Here is a 23,978-nt window from a genome sequence, read left to right as displayed (position 1 = left end):
TGTAGATTTTTAGGCATACTAGAAAGGCAGTAATCATCCTTGAAAAGTTGGTGGTTCTGTACACCATGTTTTCTAAGGAAGCATAATAAACACACTCAACATCACGGAACATACTGAAATCTGTACAACGTAAAATCTAGCAGGATATATAGCCAGTTTTCTTTGAAATAAAGATCTTTTTTACATGCCTGTTAGTACACTCCTTAGTACAAACCTGCTGATTAGAATGGTTAACTGACTGCTATTATTCTAGAATCCAAAATACAGTCTTACTGATAATTACTACGTTGACATTTATTTAAAAAATACTGTGTTTCAAGTGCTTTGCTACCTCCATTTGGAAAAGTGAAAATTAATCCATAGCATCTGTCTAAGAAGCTAAGCTTAAATCATGAGCAAATTTCTTTGGCCAAAACAATTATTAGGCTCAGTGCAAGAGGTAACTGGGTGAAGTATAATATCTCCAAAATACAGATAATAAAAAAGAATTTTTAAAAGCATAGACACTGCAATTTGATACTAAAGCCTTCTCTTTATACTGACCAGTAATGAAACAAAATTAAAATGAAAACATTTCCTCAATTAGAAGGTCTTGTGCATAGAAAAACAAAGTCTCTCTTAGCATACTGTTTAACTTCTTGGGGTGTGGCAAGGAAAGAGAATTCTCTACTAGAACAAGAATTTGTATGTTTTCCAGTGAAAAGTATTTTCCATGGCAGTGAGTCATACTGTAACTTGAGGCTTTCTTCAAACTATTTTTTGTAGCTAGTTTGCTGTAAAAGTCACAAGTTTCCAGAGACTTACTGCGTGGGACTTGCCAGGGTTTAAAAAATTTGTAATCTTGTTGCGTAGCAGTGACTTTCATTTGCTTATGTATTAAGAATTTTTTAAAAAAAAAAAAACAGTACTTTATCTGTGTATATGGTCCATTTTTAGACTCAGGCTATTGAATGCATAGTAACACTGCCAAAAGAGCCATACAAATGCATGGCAATACTCTCCTCCTGCCAAATTAGGAAGCTGTCAAACTAAATTTCACTGATGTCCAAATAGAATATAAATTAAGTCTTTTATCTTTGTGCATCCCCTTGCAGATGGAATGTACAGCGTTCTCAGATGCCTGCTTCTCATCAGTCCTAACAGCTTAGCACAAATAACTTCCCTGTCAAGAGGTGGGCCTCCTGTAGAGTAATTACAATCCCTGGAAAATGGTAACTGGCCAAATTGTGAAAAGGAATGAAATGTTAGCACATCTTAAATGTTATCCACTCATGGCCCAGAAGGGAAAAAATCATCACACCTGTCAGGGAACCTGGAATCCACACCTTGAACTATGTCTGACACTGTAATGAAAGTTTTTAGCAGATAAACTGGAGCAAAGTGGCTAGTGAAGTCAGCACAACTCTCAGAATTGACTAGTCTCCCACTTAAGAAGATAAAGCCAGCAGACAAGCCATTTCAATTAAAGCTGTTTAAAAGGCTAGAAAAGAAGCTAAATCTTGCTCAAAGATACGAAGTTGTCCAGAAAAGGACAGTTTCAGCCTCAAGTCTAAAAGTTTTCCCTATTTTGGCATAGGTACATGGGTGACAAATAGGCATCTCAGCTGAAAGCCTTTCAGTACTTTGTTAGTCTTGGGGCTTTTTCCCTAATTCCCTTGGTATGAAAGTTTAATATTTATTACAGTAAAGTTCATAGTAACCCTTGACTGTAATACAAGGAAACTGGAGATGTAACTGTTTTGCATGTGTTTGAGTCTTCTAGTTAAACTGCTGCTTGTTCACTTTTTCAGATCCCATCTTCAATATGATGTACAGAAGAGGCTGCTCACTCCTTTTGTATTTTGCTTCCCTTTTAAAACTGTACAAAATAACCATCCCTGACTATTTAGCCCACTGCTGCTTTCCATATATCAATAAACAACATTTTGTGTGCCTGCAGGAGTATAGTTATAGCAAAACTGCTTTGTGTATGCAACTTGAAGTTTGAATAAATATATGGATTGAATAAATACACAGTGACCTAGTTCAGCTGGGGGTGGAGGGCCAGAGTTCATTTCTGCCCAGCACAGGTTGGGGCTTCAGACTTGGCTGGCTTGAGCAGTGCTCAAATGAGACCTGTCCCCAGAGTACCTGCTCAACCAAGAGGAAACAGTGTCCCCAGGCAGGACAGTCAGTTCCATAGGTGATGTTTGTTCTTGTTCAGGGCTTGACAGGAGGATAACCACTCCTCTGAAGGATCAGAGTAAGAAGTGTTAAAAAAACATGAACGTTGTAACTTTGACTGGTCTGTTGGGCTCTGATAGATTCCACTTAAATTTCGAGTAGTACTTCCTGTGAGAAGGTTCTTGAAGGCCCAGACATTAACACCTTACAGCTACCTAAGTCAGAAACTAGTTAGTTTGCTTTTGGAGACCACCCTTCCCCCATATGCACACTAAATTTAAATTCTGTTCTGCGGAGGCATGGTACTTTCTTTTGCTGATTGAACTCACATAAGCAAGCAGCACTTGGCCCTCAGCTTTATTTGAGCAGCACTCAGTTCCTTTGAAACTGGGATTGTTTCCAGAGCATTCAGGAATGGCTTTCATAGCAGCACAGTGCTTTAGTTTGGATAATGTATGCTGGTCTTTTTTCACTCCTGAGGACCTGAATATGTTCTTCTCTTTACATAATAGAAAATTTGTGGTGCCTTGTCCTAGCATCTAAAGGACACTCTGTGCCTGCTACAAACCACCATGCAACTTGGCACAACCTACAGCCAAGGATTTGGGGAGTAGAGGTGGGGATAATAAATTCTTCATGGCTCTATTATATGCTTAGTGATGTAGGAGAAGCTTGGATAGAAGCTAACTTATAGCTGGAGGGGTTTTTTTGCTGTGGCCACATGACTTTGGGCACTGTGTTGATCTTAAACGTCATGTTTAGGCTTCTGTAGTTCTGTATATGTGCCCTGTCAGTTTGGTTAAATATTTCCTACTCTGCAACTACCTCCAGAATACATTAATTATATCTTTGAATTCAGTCAATTTATTGGACAGCTACAGCCCGTTTTTTAGAAGACTGGTAAGAGACAGGCAGGTGACAGATCTCCCTACCTTTGTGTAATCATTTTCCACTTAGTTTTGAACTGCCTTGATGGCTGCGATCACCGATGTTGCATCCAAGCAGCTATCAGACCACAACAATTTGAATTTGCATCTGGACCATGTGTCACCACACACTTGCAGTTCTGCTGAATGACTCGGAGCAGGGAATGCAGGTTTGGGCTGGCTACCACATGGGCGTGGGATGGGTGGCCTGGTCACACAGGTTTGCTGGGGTAGACTTATTCCATCACAATGTTTTGAACAAATTTGAGTTAGTGGAGTGGCTTGCTGCTTTCTGTTATGTGGCTGTGCCTAGCAGCCAGAGCTCTGAAGCTACGTATGGTTTTGTTGGACCACAGCCAATGTATTGCAAGGCTCATAACTTAACAGGAGCTTGCATTATTCTAGTAAAGAGATCTTGGTTATAACCTGTACTGATAAGTTACGTTCAGGAACAAAGTTCATCTTGTATATACAGTCAATGAAGTCCAAAGCTAAAGGTCTTATGCGATGCTGAAGAGCTTTATCAGTCTCTTGAAAACTCTGCTCCGAGTTACTTGTCAGCTTGGCTCATCTTCCTCCCAAGGAATATTCACTTTTGTTCCAAGGTTGAGTGCTGCTGTTAAACTACTTAATAGAGAATTGCTGAAGTCTTGAATTTCTGCTAAGTAAAATATAGATATCTAAGTAAGAGAATGGGGGATTGTTCTTTAAGCCTTAAAGCAAATAAGTTGATAAATTACATACTTGCATGTTATAGATGGCTGGTCTAGAATTAACTTTCCCAATTTATAAATACTTGTGAAGTTGTTCAGTGAATTCCTTTTTTTCTCATGTGTCTCTTGCAGGTATTCGTTATAGTTTGGATGTTAGTGTGGATGAAGTGAAAGCCTTAGCATCTCTAATGACATACAAATGTGCTGTGGTTGGTAAGTGATAATTTTTCAAGCAAGGATACAATCTTTGATTTCAGTCAGTACTGATGTCATTTACAGAAAAGCATCTAAAGGATTAAATTAAGTTTTAGACACTAAACTCTGACTAAAATCTGTAGCAAGATGGGGAAAAAATATATAGTGACCAAAATAATAATACATATTCCCTCTGCTGTTACTGTAGATACTTGTATAAAGTTACATTTTCATTTGAAAAGTCTAAATTCTGCTAGTTACCCCCTCCCGTAAAAGTACTGCTCTTGAACTCAAATCAAAGTATGACAAACTTGGATTAGGAGGGGGCTAATTTTAGGGGGAACAGATGGAGGCTGTAAAGAATTCAGGCAGGGGAGCTGTGGAGAGGGAAGGATAAAATTCCTTTATGGGTCATAAAGACATATAATTCATACATGGCTGCTAAATTGTAGGGGAGTTTGGAGAGAATCTGCACATTATGTATAAGAAAACAAGATACTTCCTAATGTATATAGAGACACTTCACTTAGGACTTCCAAAGTAAAATTTTTTGAGCTAAACCAGTAAAATATAAACTATAAAACTTATTGATTCTACAAGTGCCAAGTACAAGAGCTTGAAGCATAGAAAATTTAAATCATGAACTTCTGAGTTTCAAAGCCCATTTTCAAGCTGCCCTTGAAAGATTTCCCATTTTTACAGAAGTACCTATATGAGATTATAGCTTACTCTTGTGAAGCCCTAAATGTGGCAAAACCAAATTCTCTGCTAAAATCAAAGATATAATTCCTCACACATATTACTGATGCGTTCTGCCTTTATTGTTGAAAAAGTAAAATGATTTTCCTTTGCATTCTTGTAGATGTGCCATTTGGTGGGGCAAAGGCTGGTGTCAAGATCAATCCCAAGAACTACACAGTAAGCTTAATCATAGATAAAAATTTGGTTACCTGCAGTACCGAAGCCAGCCAGTTAAAAAAGCTCTTCTAAGGGCATTATTGACCACTTAAAACTTCGTGCCACTTCTGCCTCTGTAAAGGCTGAATTTAGCTTGTGCATGCAATAGGTAGGAAAAGAATTTTTAAAAGGTATGTGTTTCAGAGGTGGGATACTTCAATTATTTAATTTATTACTTTTTTTCTTAAAGTCAGAAGACGACAAATAATTTGGAACCTGAAACTTTGTTGTTGATACTGTTAATAAAGGCTTAAATTAAATTACTCTTAGAAAAAAGTTAATGTTTTTGTTTATTTTGACAAATAGTTTTATGCTCCATTAAACCTTTCTATGCAGTGTTCCAGTGTGAATAATAACTAACTTGGCTTATGAAAAGTTTACTGCAGGCTTGCCTTCTTGCCCTAATTAGAATAACTTGTACAGAAAGGCATACTAGATAACAGATATTCTAAGCTGGAGTATGTAACAGATATTCTAAGCTTGAAACTCCTGTAAGGATTTGTGTGAAGTCGTTCTACTGTGTTGATTACACAACCGTCAGGACGGCTATTGCTGTTACTGGTTATAAATCTCTCACATAGGATATCAGATTTGTTTGCTGGAAAGCTCTGCCACAAGCACAGGTGGTTCTTCCTGTGCCACACTCCCAACTTCTTGTGGATCAGAATGTACGGAAAGAAAGCCGAATGTTTCCTTGTGCTGCTTGAGTACCAAGGGTCTGTTAGGGAGTGGCATATAAATTATATAAATATATGAATCATCCTTTCTTCTAAAAGAAAAGGGCATCTGTTTATGTTTGGGCATAAGTTGTAGCAAATATTCATAACCACTAATGATTTCTTGTGATATTTATTGCATTTTCACTATAGGACAATGAGTTGGAAAAGATCACAAGAAGGTTTACCATGGAGCTGGCAAAAAAGGGCTTTATTGGTATGTTGTGCAATTTTGCTATTAAAATTTAGAAATCTGATTTATTGTGCATTGGCAGAATCCACTAGATAGTATCCTTAGCTGTATTTTTGAGAGCTGTAAATAATTTGGATATAGAACTTTCAGCAGAGAGCCACAAAGAATTGAGTCATTGCATCTTAGTGCATTTCAAAGGGAACTGTGTCTTAACTTTTTTCTGGTGGCTGTTCTGCTATGAAAAGCCACAAAAGCTGAGCTCACAGGACCCAAAATGAATCACATTTCTTTTAGAGGTAGATTATAAAATTGTGACCAAGTTTGTTGCAATTTTAAACTCTAATATCAAGCTCTTCACTGTTACTGTTTCCTGTAGTCTCAGTTGAGGCTTTTGGCAGATATCTGAGGAAACAGAGGAAGGAAATAGAAGATCCACCCCAGAGAAAGTTGATGGCTTCACCCATGGCAACCACAGGCTGCAAGAGAAGCATAGGCAAGAAACATGGGTGCCTGTTGTAACAGAACCTCAGCTTCTGTAATGTTAGTAGGTGTTTCATTCAGACTCTCAACCCTGAGTTGTTCTGATAGCTTGCTGTCTGGAGTTGCTATCTGGAAGACTCCTCTGGAGAAAGCTGAATGTTCCTAGCTCGACTTGTAATTAAATGGAGTATCTTTACCTGGAGGAGGTTCTTATTCAACTGAATAATAAGGCCTGTAACTAGTATAAGGTCTGTCATGTATTCCTGATGTCTAACTGGCCCTGGGAATGTATATCCATTTATCTGCATTTTCTTGCTTTTCAGCCAGAGTGTTTGTCATCTGCTCTTTCAGCCTGAGTGTTTCTCATCTAAATTAAGCTTCTGTATAAACACACTTATTGATGTTACATGTGACTAGTGGAATACTATACACTATGCCAGCTATAGTGATTGTTAGTTCGGTGACAATTACAATGGTTTGATTAAATTTATCTTCTTTTTTGGCTCTATGGTTGGTGCTATGCAGCTTTCACAAACCTTTTAAAAATACTTAGGAAAAAAAATCAGTAGAGGCAGAGTTGCATTTAAAATCTTGCTAAGCAAGTGCCTCTGATCTTAAATAGGTTGGGCAAATGCTATTTTTAGTTTTCTAGGAAAAAACAGACGGAATTTGCTTTTATTACAGCAGATGTGTGAAAGTTCTTTCAAAGGTTTATTTAATCAAGAAAGATGTAATGTCTCTTTATTGAAGTGAGGGGTAAAATCAAATTCATGTGCTACAGTGCAATGACTAGGAACAGCCTATCTTCAATTTTTAAACTCAGTCAGGAACAAAAAGGAAATTCTAATGCAAAAAAACCCCAATTAGTGTCATGGTATATAGAAATCATACCTAGATAGCACTCTTCCTGTTGTTACAGCAATGATCATCAAAAAAATAAAAATACAAATATGCTTTTGATGCATTATCTTACTCTGACTTTTAATTGACAAACTGACCTTAATTTTACTGAATGGCTTGTGTGAAAGGTTGGAGATTTTGGCAGTATTGTACAAATGTGTGATATGGCATCTAAAACTGAATTGAATCCAGAAGAATCTGTTGATTGCATAATAAACTGAGGATTAAACAGGAAATCAGTTCTTCTCTGCCAAGCCCTGCACAGTTCCCAAGGGAATAATGGTTGAAGATAACTATTCATGTTTGATCCTTAAAAGCTGTTTTCACTGTTGCCAACAGGCCCTGGTGTTGATGTGCCTGCTCCTGATATGAGCACAGGAGAGAGGGAGATGTCCTGGATTGCTGACACCTATGCCAGTACCATAGGACACTATGTAAGTTTTGAGCAGAGGCTTTGAAGTAGAAAAGCTTTCTTGGTCTTTGCAGAAATCCTTTTATCTAGAAATCTATTACCATGCTGCTTAATCATATAATTTTATTTAATTGTGTGGATCTAAATATATTCTTGCAAACTGTAACAACTTAACCGGTATGAGGTTTTTAGGGTACAGTTAAGGAAAAATAGCTTTAAGGTTAATGCTTTTATACTAGGCTTAAATTAAGTTTGATACAATGCTGATTGCAACTGTTCAGCAAAAAGAAAATACATTGTTTTTAAAGGTCTCATACTTGGTCTAAAATTGGTTTCTATTTCTACCCTTTTTCCTCTGTTTTTCATTAGTACTATAGTTACTAATTTAAACTTGTTAAACAATTCATTCATAATAGTTGGTATAGTCTTAAAGTACTGAAATCTTTCCGTTTCAGACTACTGAATTTACAAGTGTTATTAAATAAATGCTCTGGTTTTGTGCATTCAAGAGACCATGTAAATTAAGTTTGCACTATTGGTCTAACCTGTAAAAGTATTGAAGTTGTTTCTCTGTGGTCCCCTAAAAGTAACAAGTAATCAGTGTAAACTTCATCAAATTTTCCAAAATGTAAAACAACAGGGCACTGATACAATTTATTGCCCAGAAGGCAATAAAAAATAAAGTTTTTGAAAATTAGTTTTTAATTATAGCCCTTAGTTTGGCCTTTGCCCTTATGTTACTGGGGTTATTTGTACCTGTTTTGACTGTACCAAAAACATGAATGTTGACCAAACACTTTTGTTGTATACTTTTGACAGGTTGGATGAAAGAAAAGTGTATTACAGACAACTTACTACTTAAGGCTCTACTGTCCATTCTACCCAAACTTTCTAGCTTCTCTTTCAGATGTTATTTCTGCTACTCCAGCAGGTCATACTTTGTTTGCTAAGGAGTCTTGCCATAGCTTCGTATTAGTGTGTTGATATGCTAAGCTATCGCATGTTTGCCTATCTCAGCTCCTTTTGAATTGAAAAGACTTTCTTTTCACTTTCTGCAGTCCCTTCCAACAGTTCTTCAGAAATAGAGCAGGGTGTACACCCCCAGTAATACGGCATTAGAGCCACCCAACGTGTATTTCTCTCTGGCATGTCTGTTCAAGACGTGCCTGGCTTTCCTGAGACAGGCTCTTGGCAGAATACTTGTCTTGTGCTGTCTGATGCCTTTAACAATAGGAGGCAGGGATGGCACAGGTTCTTCTAGATCTGAAATACAGTCTAAGGTATCTTGAGGGGGGGTGGGGGGGAGGAATGCTTGAGGAATAGGCTGTGGCATGCTGATTAGTTGAGTTAAATAACTTTTACACAGAGCTGTCTGTTAGATAGGGATATCAGTATAAAATAGTACTTGCTTTTTGTTATTCACATATGTAAATGTAAATATTTTATTTAAAACTTTAAACCTGATAAAAAACCCAAAATTATTACTTCAAAAAGACATCAGCATGCGGAGTCGCAACTTGCCCCCTCAGTCATAACTTAAAATTCCAACATTTAAGAAAACTACTGCCTCGAAGCATTTTAAGTTTTAATATTTAACTCATTGCACAAAAATGCATATTTCACTGTGGTACAACAGCGTTGCTATATTACAACTGACACAGAAGGCTCACAGCACGTGACCTGCATTAAGATTTGCTGTATTTGTTAATAGTTCATGTACAGTTTTATACAGAAGTTTCAGGTTTTTTAATAGGTGGAAAACTAAACACTGATACAGGAGAAGATTTTTAAATGGCTGAATTTCTTATTCTTTCCACTTTGTCATCTCAGCTTGTTGTGTAGTCCTACACATATACATGCTTCAATGACAAAAGAAAATAAACCAACAACTACTGAGGATAAAAATACAATTCGAATGATGCTACAACAGCTGCTTTTATTCCTAGGCTCTCTGCATGGCAGTATCTTATTCTTGAAGAATAAAAAAAACCTGAGGGGATTTAGGTACATTTTTATGAAAAGGGAATTAAAGAATTGAAATAAGGAAAAAAATTGAATCAGTTTACTTAATTTGGCTGGGTTACTTGTTTGTACATGGAAGAGAGAACGGTAGCCATAGTGGAACTTAGGAGCTATTGTGGAGAATGAGCAGGTGTAGAGAAGGAAAGTGGGAACTCTGACAAGGCTGCAAAAAGTGGAATAACCTATCAAAACCAGTTTGTAGAGGAAGATGTTTCGGATAACTATCTGGCTGAGACACCAAGAACAAAATAAAGGTGATTAAGGAACTACTAGATATATAAAAGTGACCGTGGGGGAAGGAGGGAAGGAAACTAAGAGGAGAAAATGACCATTGAACAAAACTGAAACTAACCATAATTCAGAAAACAGATGGAAGCTATGGGAGGGCCTACATTCAATTGAGTGGAAAGACAACTCTTCAGTGAGAAATCTACAGACCTGATGAGTCAGTGTGGTTGCACACAGATGTGTTCAGGGAGCTTGAAGTGGAAAGGAAAAGCCAAATAACAGATATAAACAGATAGGGGAAGTCTACTCAAAACCTAACATACAGAGCCAGGAAGCTGGAGAGACAAGGAGAATATTATTGCAGTGTGGAAAGGGGTTAAGAAACAAGCAAAAGTTCAGTGTCTGAGCTTTGCCAGCTAAGTTCATAGACTATTATTACTAATATAGAAGTCTTTAATGCTAGCCATAAGCCATTTTACAAGCTTCTCCTTAAAAGCCGTAGTCTGTCTTTTTGTCCCAAGATGTGTTAAACATTTTTTTTTTATTGACTTAAAACCAGAATTTTTAGGACTTTGACATTGACTGTGGTTTGTATATGTGACTTCAGGAAGACCCGGAACTGCCCTCACCTCATGCTCCATTTTCTTGCCAAACCGTGCAAGTCTTTAATAACTACCATGTTAACTGTTCCAGAAAATCCATCTTAAGTTGCTGCATCACTGAATTATATGTGGCTAAAGTTTTTTATTAAATTAATCCTCTCCAACCTTCTGTACTTCCTGACACATCCAACTGACTTTTGGGATGTGTGAGGAGACTTTTAGTACATTCTTATGTATGGAGGGAGGCTGTATTTCTTCAAGTATTTATAAAACATACTTCCTCCTTTGTGAATGTATGAAGGCTAAAATGTAGTTTCAATCTGAAACAGAATGAAGACCTAAAAATACATCAAAATGCCGGGCCAAGTTGTTCCTAGCAAACCGCCACCACAGATCTTGTTTGTAGTTGCTGTGCCACCAGAGGGAGCATACAGCTTAATGAGAGCAATGCAGCTATGTTTTGGGAAACTGAATTAGGAATTTTGTGGCAAGCCCAGCATCACTTTTATTGTTTTTTAAAGAGGGGTTATCTTTGTCTTTATATGGTTAACTCACTATCATTTTCAAATAATAAATAGTTTTCCTTTCCATTATGGCTCTAGTCATCTCCTGCCATTCTGCCTCCACTTACTTTTGTCTGTTCCTTTCCTTCCTCTCACCAAGCATCTTGCACTCATGCCACAGGCATGCAAATGCATTTGGCACAAGTGATGGAGAGGAGGGAGCCTCCCAGTGAATATGTGGCTGATGGAATTGAAACCCATCCGGCTGCTGGCAGACTCATTTCAGTGGATTCCCTTTCATCCCTACTCTTTCACTTGTGTTGGATGCCAAGCCACTGCGTGACTGTGCTCCCAGGGTGTGGGAGCATGGGAACCAGTGGTGACAGAAGAGGGACACCCAAACAGTGTCTAGTTCGGAAGAAGTTTTTTCAAGTCATTAACTTCAATTTGAAAAATGAACTCTGGTTTTAAATAGTCTATTTTATCTTGACTAGCTGTCTAGCATATGGAAAAATTAATTTTATTACCACCAAATTAATGATAAAGGCTTGATTATATATTGCTTTTCTGAATAAAAGTAGTAAATACTTATCTAACTTTTCCCATATGACCTTCGTACTGTAGATTTTCCTCTGACATCAACAACAGGAAGGTATTAGGCCTGTACTGTTGTTTCAAAATAACTGAATTTGGTATAAGGGAACACTAAACACTGTTTAAAGATGACTAAAAACCAGTCCAAGGATATGTCTGAGCCCTTTAAAAAATTAAAATGTCAAGAATAATGGTGTAAATTATGGCTGTAAGAGGAGCTAATTTTGAGAAACATACCCCTCAAAGCTTTTTGATTTGTCAAAGGTCTGCTTGTTGCTAACAGTGCAACATGGATGTCACCATAATTAATTAACCACAGACTGAAGTTAACATATACACTTAAATACAACAAAAAATTACAGAGCATATCTAATATTGCATTATGCAACTTTCCTGACATCTACCAGAGTACTTCTGAGAAGGCATTCACACAAACTCAGGAAGGAAATAATCTTTACAAACTAAATGTATATAAACTATATCATGTTCTGACTCTTATGATTCCTGTTTTCCCTTATGTCTGAAGTGTACAAAACTTCTTGTTCCAGCTGTTTGATTAATTCCATAGCGCTCAAGTCCTTCACTGTTTTACAGGATATTAATGCACATGCATGTGTAACTGGTAAACCGATCAGCCAGGGTGGGATCCATGGACGTATATCTGCAACTGGTCGTGGGCTCTTCCATGGAATTGAAAATTTCATCAATGAAGCATCATATATGAGTATATTAGGAATGACTCCTGGATTTGGGGATAAAACATTTGCTGTTCAGGTAATATTTTTCCTTCAACTGCAGGGAAAAAGTAGTAAACAAACTTCCAGTAGAGCTGCTTTTAAAAAGGACTGCAGCAATAAATCCTGTTAGGGTTTTACAACTTCCAAGTTAACCTTTACTCTCAAACTTCAGAAACACTTTTCAAGCAACATAGGTGCCCTTTATTTTGGACTGTTTTATAAAAACTGAACTTTCAATTGCACTCTACAGGCACAAAGCCAAATCTCCAGTCTTTTATAAACATAGGCTGCAAAGAAAAAAGTGAGATACTATTACAGAATTTCTTTAAACTAAGGCATTGCACGCTTTTCAATGAGCTGTGACACTGTTTCTGCCTACACAAAATTTGTTGCGCTGTTTTGTAATAAAAAAATTTAGAGAGAGAAAGAATTGGGGGTTATGTTCTTGTTCCGCTATGGAATGAGCAGTTGGAAAAGTAGAAACCAATACCTTATCCTAGATTTGTAAGGTTGAATGTATGTTTTTGGTGTGCATAAGACTTCAGGATTTCTGTAGTTGAATTTTGAAGGGGTTTGATATTCAGTAATATGCATTATCAGTCTTAAAATTTCAAAGAAATAACTTGTTCTGTTCAGCTTTGAACACTATGTTAAGTGGAGGATTTGAGGGATTGTTTTGTTTTGTTGGTTTTAGTACCAATGCACTGGTTGTTAGAAATAGCAGAGTAATTGTAACCTCCAAGTTGTCCTCTAGTTAACCAGTGGGCTGAAAACAAACATCTCTGCCCTGCATGGACCCAGCAGCACACTCATCTCCCTGCACTTTGGCATTTTCATGCCTGGCAGAGGGCTAACCAACAGGCACTTAAGCATAACTTAGACTGAAAATATAGCCATAAGAATAGCTGAAGATTTTTTCTAGAAAAATGAGGATACAGCATTGCGAAGAGACCTAATGGATGACAAACTGTTGTATTGAAGTTTGCTTCTAATATATAAACAAAAATCCTCAATATAATTGGAGCTATGTTATACAGGAATTTAATATTCAGCTTTTTTCCAGCATAGAATCTTACTACAAACTTTTGACACGGATCATGTGACCTTTTGGTCTGCCATACGTGTTCCTTTACTTCCAGAATGTTGAATAATGACCTGGAATTAGGTTTTCTACACCAGTAAGGATGTAAAAAATGCTAGTTAAATACAAGATTATCTAAATTTAAATTTAGGCAGTCTGTTTTGTACAGGACCACTTCAGAAATGTATTAGAAATTACATAGCTTCCTACGAGTTTGTATATTTTAATGTGAAGAATTAATGATATTCTTGTTTAATGATTTCCATTGTGGGATGGGTTTTACACTTCTAAGCCTTCCTTATCCAAATTAAATGAGAATATTTCTTGGCCTGCAAATGTTAGTCAAACCTTTGAATAGTTATACAAAAATCCATTAATCCCTCTAAGACAGTGCCAGTTTTAAAACAGATACCCATAATGTTCCTATGTTGATCAATATCATAGTTTTGACACTTTCATAGTAGCATTAATGCTTCCCTTCTGTGTTTCCAGTATAAAAAATTTAGCACAACTGTACATTGCTGGCCACAATGCATAATTTCTACAATGGTATTCAGACTAGAATAGAATGCATGTAGATTTCTTCCATCTTTCCTATACACATCATCTAATGCCAAGGTATGCTAAGAGATGAAGAACTATTTAAATCTATTCAACGCTATATAAGCCTTAGCAGTAATCATCATTTTTGCTGAAGGGTTAACTACTTTTCCCTTTCTCTTTCCCCCTTCAGGGATTCGGTAATGTGGGCTTGCATTCTATGAGGTACTTGCATCGTTTTGGAGCAAAGTGCGTTGCTGTTGGAGAGTTTAATGGTTCTATCTGGAATCCTGATGGGATTGACCCAAAGGAACTAGAAGATTACAAATTGGTATGAAACTTAGCTGAGCAGAAATAGTTTCATTTTTGTCAGCTTTGCAAGGACATAGGATGACTGTAGACTGGTGTTAATTTGTGATTTTTAAATCATGCTGCAATTAGTACCTACAAAATGGCTTAGGAATCTTTATTCTTCTGGTTTTCTCCTTATCCCCAATATGAATGCAGGTGGTTAACACTAACTGATCTTGTGGCTTTGGCTGTCTCTTCGGTTTATAACATTGTACTTTTTTTACCCTTTGACCCGACTCTCAGAAAAATGGCAAGGGCTTGCATGTGTGCAGGCTAATTACTTTGGTTTCAGAATTGGAGTTCATGATTATTTTACCTTTCTTATGACCAAACTAGGAAGGATGTGTCAAGGAACCAGAGCAAGGAGGTTCCTAAAGGATTCCTGATTGAGAATCACAAACATATGGACATTTAAGACTTCAGAGTGCACTTTTGCTGCTTCTTACATATTGAATGTTTCTGAAAAAATGAAAGCCTGTCTGGCAGTGTGACTTGATTATGTAGTTTATAATGAAAACTGGATACGGTCTTTTTATTTCAGTTTCCAAGTGAAGCAGTCTTGAGGGGACAGTTCACAGGCACTAAAATACGATCTCCCACTTAGAGTTTCTAAGGGGCTTAATTGATGTGTCTTCTTTTACATAGTGAGCATTTGAATGTTGTTATCACCCCTTTCTCTAAAGAATGAAATACTCCAGAGCCCAAATGGTTATCAGTGTCTTTGGCCAGAAAACAGTTATGCCTTAATCATGGCAACTTGGACTGTTATCCAAGCTTTGTAGCTTGCTTTTTATGCCTAATCTAAGTAAAGATAGGAATTATATTATGTGCTGTCTTTCTAGTACTGCTGCTTCTCCCTTCTTTCTTTTTTGAAAGTTAGAAGAAGGGAAGGAAGGCAAATGAGTACACGCATGCTAAAAACACCCTGGTTTGTTTCCTTCAAACAGCAACATGGGACAATCATGGGCTTCCCTAAAGCACAGACGCTTGAGGGCAGTATTCTGGAAACAGACTGTGACATTCTCATCCCTGCTGCCAGCGAGAAGCAGTTGACTAAGGCCAATGCTCACAAGGTTAAAGCAAAAGTAAGTTGGAGAGCTCAAATGCAAATGAAAAGTGGAGAAGGCCTGTTTAAATACTAGTATTCAATAATTATCATGGATGCACATATACATCCGAGTTACTCTGCTCTGATTCCTTTCAGATTATTGCTGAAGGTGCCAATGGGCCTACGACTCCTGAAGCTGACAAAATCTTCTTGGAGCGGAATATCATGGTTATCCCTGTAAGGCTCTATTATGACCTTTGATTTTCATTACAAGGGTAATATTTCTGTAAATTGTAGCAAGACATTTTTTATTGAAGGTTTTTATTAATAGCCATTCATTCTTTTAGAGTGGTTTTTAACAACTGATGTCTGGGAAATGGGTGTCAATGTTGCTTAAGTTTTGGTAGTAATTACTTAAAGATCTCACTGCAACTGTAGATGACCAAAGCTACCTATTACATGAAGGCTACATATTCGGAAGAGAGAACAATCCACAATTAGTTCTTAAATCTATAGTTTTGCATTTTGGAGTATTAGCTGACATTTGCCCAATTAAATAGTCCACTAAGCAAAGGAAGAAGGCAGAGTAAATACACTGGCCAATTTGTTTGTAAACATTGTGTCTCTGGGTGATGCTCTGCCAGAACGGTGTATCATAGATTGTGTAGCGTAAATGTTGCCTATAGTGATAATTTGAAAGAATAAGACCTATCCAGGTATAATGATATCCTTTTCCCAGAGAAATGTGTCCTGATCAGGCAATACTGCTAGAAAGAATGGCTGATTTTCAGCCTTTGCTCACTGAGATGGCCTAAGAATGCCCTAACTTTCTTGATTAAAAACTTGTATTAAAATAAAAGAAAGTGGTCAGTCGAGCACACCTGAACTTCACGTATTCTAAAGTCAAGTCCTCTTCTAAATCAGTAGTAGTCGTCCCTGGACTGCAGAAGAGGATAAGTGTTGTCATTTAAGAATAACAACTGGATTGTCTTCTGTACTGCAGTTTAAACTAATACTTTGTACATAATACTTCTGCTTGCTTTTCCTTAATACGATAGAGCTGTCTTCATCACGTGGTCACAATTCAAGACATTTACTGTTTCTGTGCAGGATCTTTACCTGAACGCTGGTGGTGTAACAGTGTCCTATTTTGAGTGGCTGAAAAACTTGAACCACGTCAGCTATGGCCGCTTGACTTTTAAATATGAAAGGGATTCGAACTACCACTTGCTCAGTAAGTGTTCAGTTCTGCTTTCGCTGTTTAATTGATAGATTGAACTAGCAAGCACCAAATGTGGGAGAAATGAATACAAAACTATTTTAAATTCACCTTAATTTCCCACAAGTCTATTATTGCTGCATACTGAAGAGTAGGAAAGATTTGATAGGTTAACTGACTTGCAACTCTAATGACTTAAGTTAAATGCATACTTTTTCAGTTTATCTTTTAATTCATAAAGTGATGCTTTCCTCAGTTTTGTGAAAATACTGAACTCAAACGACTTATGTGAAATATTTATTACTTCTTAATAAATGTCTTTCAGCTGTACACTTGGTATTTGAGAAGTATTCAAAGTTTGAGTGGGTGACATTGTTCTGCATATACAACAACAGAGGATTTCTATAAAGGGCAATAACATTGCCCTTGGTACAGGCGCTGTAAAAATCTACTTGTGGCCTACAACTCCACTTAGGGTGTTCTGTGCTTCCCAGTTTCTGGGCCAGAATACCAATTACATGGAGAGAGAAAGCTTAATGCAGAAGAACTGCAGGATATTGCTCCATTTTAAACAATACTCTGTAGAAAACATGAGAATCTCAGGACATAGGACTTCACAAAACATGCATCTGAATGTTTTTTTTAATATAACCATTTCTCACAAATGATACCTTTCAAGGTGTTTCTAAAGTGGTTGAGGGTTATGGCAGTTGTAATTTAAGTCCCTTTCTTAACTTCAAGATTGTGTCATCTGAAATACTCTGCAATGTTGTTTAGGAAAGCTTACTAATTAAATTACAAGAATTAAGATGAAATAAGTATCAATTCAAAATACTGAAGCACTTCTCATGTCTTAAGGAAAAAAAAAATAATTCCAGATTGGGCTTTTTTCTTAGCAAGTAGTGTGTATGCAAAGTGCAATAAGAGATAATGAATTGCTTTAACTTCAGGAAATGTTTTATCTAATGCTATCTATCAAGTTAGGAAAGTTAATCCAGATTGCTTTATGAGTCTACCAAAGTGGGATCAGTAAATCCACAGTTGCTTGCCGTGTGACTGTACTATAGCAATATTGCTGCTAGTATTGGAGACATTCACCTATAAAAACTAATGAATCTTTCCCTTTTCTTAGAAAACAAAAGTAAGATGACTGCCTTTGCCCCCAGCCCGTGTAGTCTGCATTTCATGCCATTGAATGCTGAAAGTCTTGGGGTCAGCTTCTTTGTTAGGGAGCACATTCTGTTCCTTGTCAGTTACCTTGCCTCTGCTTTTTTTCCTTCATAGTGTCTGTCCAGGAAAGCTTGGAAAGAAAATTTGGGAAACACGGTGGAACTATTCCAGTTGTGCCTACAGCAGAATTTCAAGATAGGATATCGGTAAGTAGTTGCTGTTAGGTTTTTTACTGTTACTGTATTCTGATATTATAACTGCAATCTAAATTTTACCATTGTAGCTATTATGGAGGTTTTTGCCCCAAGCAAGGCATTAGTCATAGTTAGCCTGATGGCCAAACAAATAAAGCAAGCAAATGATCTGAACTGCTTAAGAATACTAGAAGTAAGCTATTTTTTCTTTCTGTTACTTAAGTCCATGCAAAATACCTCCAATATTGTTAAAAAGCTACAGTTTTAATACAGATGCATTTTATATTTGTAACTAGTGTTAGATTGCACGTTGCCATTCATGTGGTGGAGTTTTTCAGAGCAACAGACTGTCTCCATTGTTTAGACAAACCATGTGAGTTTTTTTACCAGGGAAGTTGCAGGGAATGATTCTTTTTGCAGGCCAGTAAGAAAAACCTAAAAACCTGTGTTTTTTCCTGATGCTTTTGTTTGCTATGAAATACTTGATATTTCTGTTGGCTAACCTGATAAATACGTAGACTCCATAATTTCTTTGAACCCTAGCTATCAAAGTCTATGGAGGTTTTGTAGTGGGAAGTACTGTCTCAAACATTTCCAGAATTTGTTTTGGAGATCTTGTTGATATCGTTTGCCTAAATTTCCAAACAGCTTTCAACAAGATCCCACACCACAGACAGTTTGGTACACCGTTTCTGTAATATAGACAAGAGCTGACTGAAAAATTGTAGAATGTTCTTCTAAGACTGACTTAACAAGCAAAGAAATGTCAGGTAAAATTATTATCTAATGCGTAACAATACATGGTGGGAAAATTTTCGTATAAAATGATGGGTTGTGAGCTCATCCATTTGCATTCAAACGGAAGATCTGGAGGTAATGACAAAATATAAGCTTAGAAATCCATAGCAATCAAAAAGCAAATCCAGTGTTAGAGATTGTTCTGAAGGGAAAAGAGTAAGACTGACTAATGATGCCACAAGATAAACCCAGAGTGTGTCTGCCTTCTGAATACTGCATGCAGGTTAGGTCTCTGTATCTTAACACATTGTAGATGTGGAGAAAGTTCAGAGAAAGATCACAAGAATAATCAAAGATATAGAAGCTTTTCATACATGGAACAATGAATTAACCTAGGTCCTATTGGCCTGAAATAGTCTTGGGGTGGAGACAGTAATCTATCTATAGAATGAGTGGTGTGAAAGTGGATGAGTAAGGATAGATTGTTCACTGGAAGGGTGAAGGAGAACAAGGTGCCGTCAAACAAAACCAGCAGAGTGAGGAGCAGAATGAAGAATGGGGATGGTTCCTAGCACAGCAGACAGTTATGATGTGGAATACCCTGCCAAGTGATGTATGGAAGCTAAAAGGGTTGGTCAGTTTGTTTTTTAACACAAGTTCAGGAGGAGATGGAACAAATGATTGGGGGAAACAATCCAGTGAGTTGTGAAAAACTTTAAACCATGCTTCCTCAGGAAGAAATTGGGGGAAATGCATATAAACGTGGGCCACTGTCATATGACAGAAATAGACTTTAGCCTGATCCAGTATGATGCTCGCATTTTCATAAATGCTAGGCTGAATGAATAGTATGGTAGATAGGTTCTGTGGCCTAAAGTGATTGCTGTGATCTCTTAAACACAAGCCATAGAAACTGGCCTAGTAATTTCTACATCCAGCCCAAACTGTTATTTGAGGAAAAACATATATTTTGTGAAGCCAGGTCTCAAATTATTAGTAAGTTACAACAGTCGGGATGATGCAACATTGAAGCTGATAGCCTGAATTAGAATGACTGAGTATCTTCAATTATTTATTGTTCTGTGTATTTAAATTCTAATGGGAACAAAGTTATTGTGGAGTTGCTCAGGGCTAAATACAGCGTTGAATATATGAACCGGGGATCCATGCCCTTCCTAAAACCTGACAGTCTTCAAAACAAATGGAAGTAGTTTCTATAGGTTATTAATTCTTGGGAGCTCATTTTGTTTAACATTTACTGTGTGTTCTGAAGGCTGAAAACAGTAGTTACAACATCAGTAAAAAATGTTAGCATCATGCATCTAGAAGCTAGGCATATAAAAGACTGCAGCGCTTACATCTGACGTTTTAGAACTGAATTGACCATAATTAGCTCTTCAAGTAACACAGTAAAGGCGATTTAGTTTCTTACACCAGTCATTAGAAGAAAATGAGCGAGCAAGCTTCAGTAATTATGGGAATCCAATGTGTCATTGTCCCTAATACATGACTACTACCTTTTTGTGTTTTGAATTAAACCCCGATTTTATTTCCTGTTGTTGCAGGGTGCGTCTGAGAAAGACATTGTCCACTCTGGGTTGGCCTATACAATGGAGCGTTCTGCTAGGGTAAATATTGCGTTAGTAAATGTACTTGTAGGGAAAAAGAACTTATGTGGCTTTGCGACAGTTTTTGAATGTGTGGTACAGAATTTATTTGCAATTAAAGGAGTAGATACACAGTTCACAATAATGGAAGTCACTATGAGTATGAGGTATTTCTGCTCTGTGCAGGGATGGCCAACTTTAACTGAGTGTAATAAACATTAGAGACTAATACATGAAATCAGGAAGTATTTTCTAGTAGAAGCTGTAGTAATTAGAAAATTTTTAGTTGTCCTCTTCTACCTGACTAATCTGGGACACTTACCTAAGCGTGCTTTACTTTGCCGTCAGCAGTTTTAGATTAATCCTTTTATGTGGTATTTTTAATTAGTGGGGCAAAGACTACTTGAGCCATCTTGTCTCTCCCTGTATCTGAGGTACATGTGGATCCAAGACCTGAAAAGGACCAATATAGTAATCTGGGAAAGATTTTCTTCCCTTTCAGATCTCAGTTGTAAGGGGAATCAAGAAATTTTAGACTTGATCCTCAAAGGATCTGAGCTCTGATACCAATCTAGCAGCTCTTATACTCCTAACTTAGATCCTCTAAGCAAAATCTGGTGTAGTTCCTATGGAGAAACTTGCAGAAATCACATGTAACCTTTTCTGTTTCAGCAAATCATGCGTACTGCCATGAAGTACAACCTGGGTCTGGACCTGAGAACAGCTGCCTATGTCAATGCAATTGAGAAAGTCTTCAAAGTGTACAATGAGGCTGGCCTGACCTTTACATAAATAGGCCATTACCTCTCCTTATTGTATCCCATCCCTCTCGCCGTTAATGTACCCTCTTCTTGAAAAAGCTTATCACAAGTTTACATGTAACCACAAAATTTTCTTTTCTTCTGACATTATAGTGGATTCTATCTCAATTAGTTTCAGTCCAAACTAGTCTTTTTTACAATAAAAATCCATGGATTAGGAAATTGTATACAAGTATGTATCTGAAGATAACAGTTCATCTGCACTTGTGGGGGCCATTCTGGGTATGTCGCCTACAAAACAAAATGGTACATTTTATGTATGAAAGAGTGGTCTTGCCACCTGAGCCACTTCTCAGACTTCAGATCAGATACTGTACTAGATACTGTACTAGATGAGCACTTAGCTCATTATTACTTCATGCACTTTTGTTTAATGATGTAATTTTGGCTTTGGCACTTTCAGTAAGGCCTTGTATGATCAATGCTGTGTCATTGTCAAAGGAAGAACGGGCCTCCAGCAGGGATTAACTTTGATAGGAGTCTAATTTTTATTTGTAGTAAAGCTTCAGGCCTGATTCTCTTTAGGCAATGTTTTTTCTTTAACTGTGCTGCTGTTACAGGACTGCCTTTTATTGCATGTTCAAGCCAGCTTGACTATCACCATGAAGTATGTAGAGGTGACAGACTAATATTTTTATAAGCTGAAACTATCAAGCAACTCTAGTTATGTTTTTAATCAATTATCTACATAACTATTCTGACTATAGGTTGTTTCCTTTTTTTAAAAAAAGGGGTAGTCTGAATTTGATAAGCAATCATACTTATTTTTTTTGGAATTTTTTCAGTTTTTTCCTTTCAGAGGCTTTCTGAAAATTAGATACTGCCTCAGTGAACAACTGAAGTGAAACCGAACCCAGAAATCATTGGCCAAACCACAGAGGAGCTAGAATGCTGCTATAAACTTAATCCACTGTCTTAACACACAGCCTTTTTTTTTTTTGTCATCCAGGAGGTCTTGAAAGTTTTGAACATATTAGAGTACAACAAAATGGACCTCAACACAATATTGGATCAAGCACAGTTTTTAAAGTTAGTTAAAGTAAGGCTTTTGTCCAGTGGAGTCCCCTTGAAGTGCCAGATGTTATTTATGTAATGAATATGAATGTTTTTTTTAAAAGACAACTAGTCCCTCCCAGAAACTCATGCTTTTTTTTCTAACTACTTTGTAACTGCATGACATAACCTGGAGAGAAGAGCAGTTATTAAAAAAAGTTGACCTTTCCAAACCTACTATACTGGTGTATTACTGTTTTCTATGTAATTCAATAGCTTTCCGTAGTTACAATCAGTCTGTGAATCTTCACAGCACACTTGTTTATTCGTTACATGCCTACTGATGTGATACTGTTTGTGAGTTATCCTAAGGGGTTCACTAATACAGCTCTCTGTCTCTTGAACTCGCCTGTCAGCAAGGCTTTTGAAGTTGGGTATATTTGGTAAATCATTTCAGGTCTTTACTGTGTCCTCTCAAATTTGTGTGAAGAACTATTCTAGTAGTTAGCATGGAGCAATAAACCTGTGTGATGCATTTAATTAGTGGCTTACTCCATCATATATGCTGATATCTAGGGTTATAAAAGTACTACAGATCACCTAAGTGCAGTGTATATATACTGGCATTTATTTTTTTTTAAAAATGAGAACCCTTTGAGCATGACAGAATTACTGTGATGATCAAGGTGTGGATCTCTAAACATGAGATCTGTATCTTGAATCATATTTTTCAGTGTAGTTTTTATGTAAACATTTATTAGATAGTAAAATGAACTGTTACAATCTTAGTTTCAACTCTGACAAATTGTAACCTACTTCCACCAAAACCTGGAGGCTAAAAACTCACAAAAATAGTTGTATTACTGAAAAGAGAAAGGATCTTAAAAGCTGAGTTGCATTGTCTGGCAGCAAAGTTGTTGAAAGCAAAGTACAGTAGCAGTGAGGAGACTTGGCTAATTTACTGTTGTTCTCCCCCCCCCCCCCCCCCGCTGCATCGTCTCCTCTCCAGCTAGTAAAGCACCTCTAGTTTGGCTGTGCAAACTTGAAAAATGGAACCCTTTCAGTGTTGGAGCATGTGGAAAGCTGGCATAGATAGCTAACTGGGATATTTTCTACCTCCTACCCACTTTGGAGGAAAAAAAGCCAAAAGCTGCACAATGCCGGAACTCCTCAATTCATTAGAATCGTATATTCTTGTATACCCACATGTTAACACTTGTTTTCCTAGGACATCTTGAAAGAAAGCAGACCTACCACCAGGTATGTTTTTACCAAAACCAGAGATAAGCCCTTAAGGTTGACTGGATTTCATCTCAGCCAACTTGATTGCAATAGTTACTGACCTCTTGTTAACAGAGTTAGTGTTGAAGACCTGTGAGGCACAAATCTGAGCATATCCAAAGGTGATGGAGAACTTGGGGTACTTTTCATCAAAGAGTTAAGATTCTTGAGGAGATTGATGCTTGGAGTCTGACTTAAGGTTACAGCACATCAGCTGATTTGCCCTTTGGTTGCAGCTAAACAGAAGAACCAAACTGCATCAGTGAATCCAGACTTCTTGTGATAGATAGCCTCTTCTGCAATGGTCTCGTACATTAAAGCTACACTGGTGCTGAGCATTGTTGAGCTCAGTCCTAATGTGATCAGACAGTTAAGAAAAAAATATTTTGTAGCCTATACCTCTCAAGACCTCACAACAGCAATGGAGAGAAGAAAGTGTAAAATTTCACACAGTTGCTGTGAGTTAATGTGGTTTGAGAGGCTTGGGTGCAAAGCAGCTATAGCCTTTTCTTAGCCCCTAGCCACAGTAGAAGAAAGCAGTCACTCTCTGGGATGTAGGTTATATTTATAACTGTACTGGGGTTTTTTTACTGT

At 37.3% G+C, this 23,978-nt stretch overlaps 1 protein-coding gene across 1 annotated transcript in view; it reads left to right on the top strand.

The window, feature by feature from the left end:
- Nucleotides 1–22,341, top strand: part of GLUD1 (glutamate dehydrogenase 1) — a 31,155-nt gene extending 8,814 nt beyond the window's left edge. Inside the window, exons 2-13 of the mRNA XM_072869434.1 lie at nt 3,935–4,015; nt 4,860–4,915; nt 5,824–5,887; nt 7,583–7,677; nt 12,199–12,378; nt 14,156–14,293; nt 15,261–15,398; nt 15,518–15,598; nt 16,472–16,595; nt 17,865–17,956; nt 20,248–20,310; nt 20,962–22,341. Coding sequence (XP_072725535.1) covers nt 3,935–4,015; nt 4,860–4,915; nt 5,824–5,887; nt 7,583–7,677; nt 12,199–12,378; nt 14,156–14,293; nt 15,261–15,398; nt 15,518–15,598; nt 16,472–16,595; nt 17,865–17,956; nt 20,248–20,310; nt 20,962–21,081 — 1,232 coding nt within the window. The 3' untranslated portion in view covers nt 21,082–22,341. The remainder of the gene's footprint in view (nt 1–3,934; nt 4,016–4,859; nt 4,916–5,823; nt 5,888–7,582; nt 7,678–12,198; nt 12,379–14,155; nt 14,294–15,260; nt 15,399–15,517; nt 15,599–16,471; nt 16,596–17,864; nt 17,957–20,247; nt 20,311–20,961) is intronic.
- Nucleotides 22,342–23,978: the final 1,637 nt, after the last annotated feature.

Source organism: Ciconia boyciana, chromosome 8, assembly GCF_034638445.1.
Source record: "Ciconia boyciana chromosome 8, ASM3463844v1, whole genome shotgun sequence".
NCBI classification, from domain to species: domain Eukaryota; kingdom Metazoa; phylum Chordata; class Aves; order Ciconiiformes; family Ciconiidae; genus Ciconia; species Ciconia boyciana.
The sequence above is the reverse complement of the archived record's forward strand: the minus strand, read 5'-3'. Positions and strand labels throughout refer to the sequence as shown.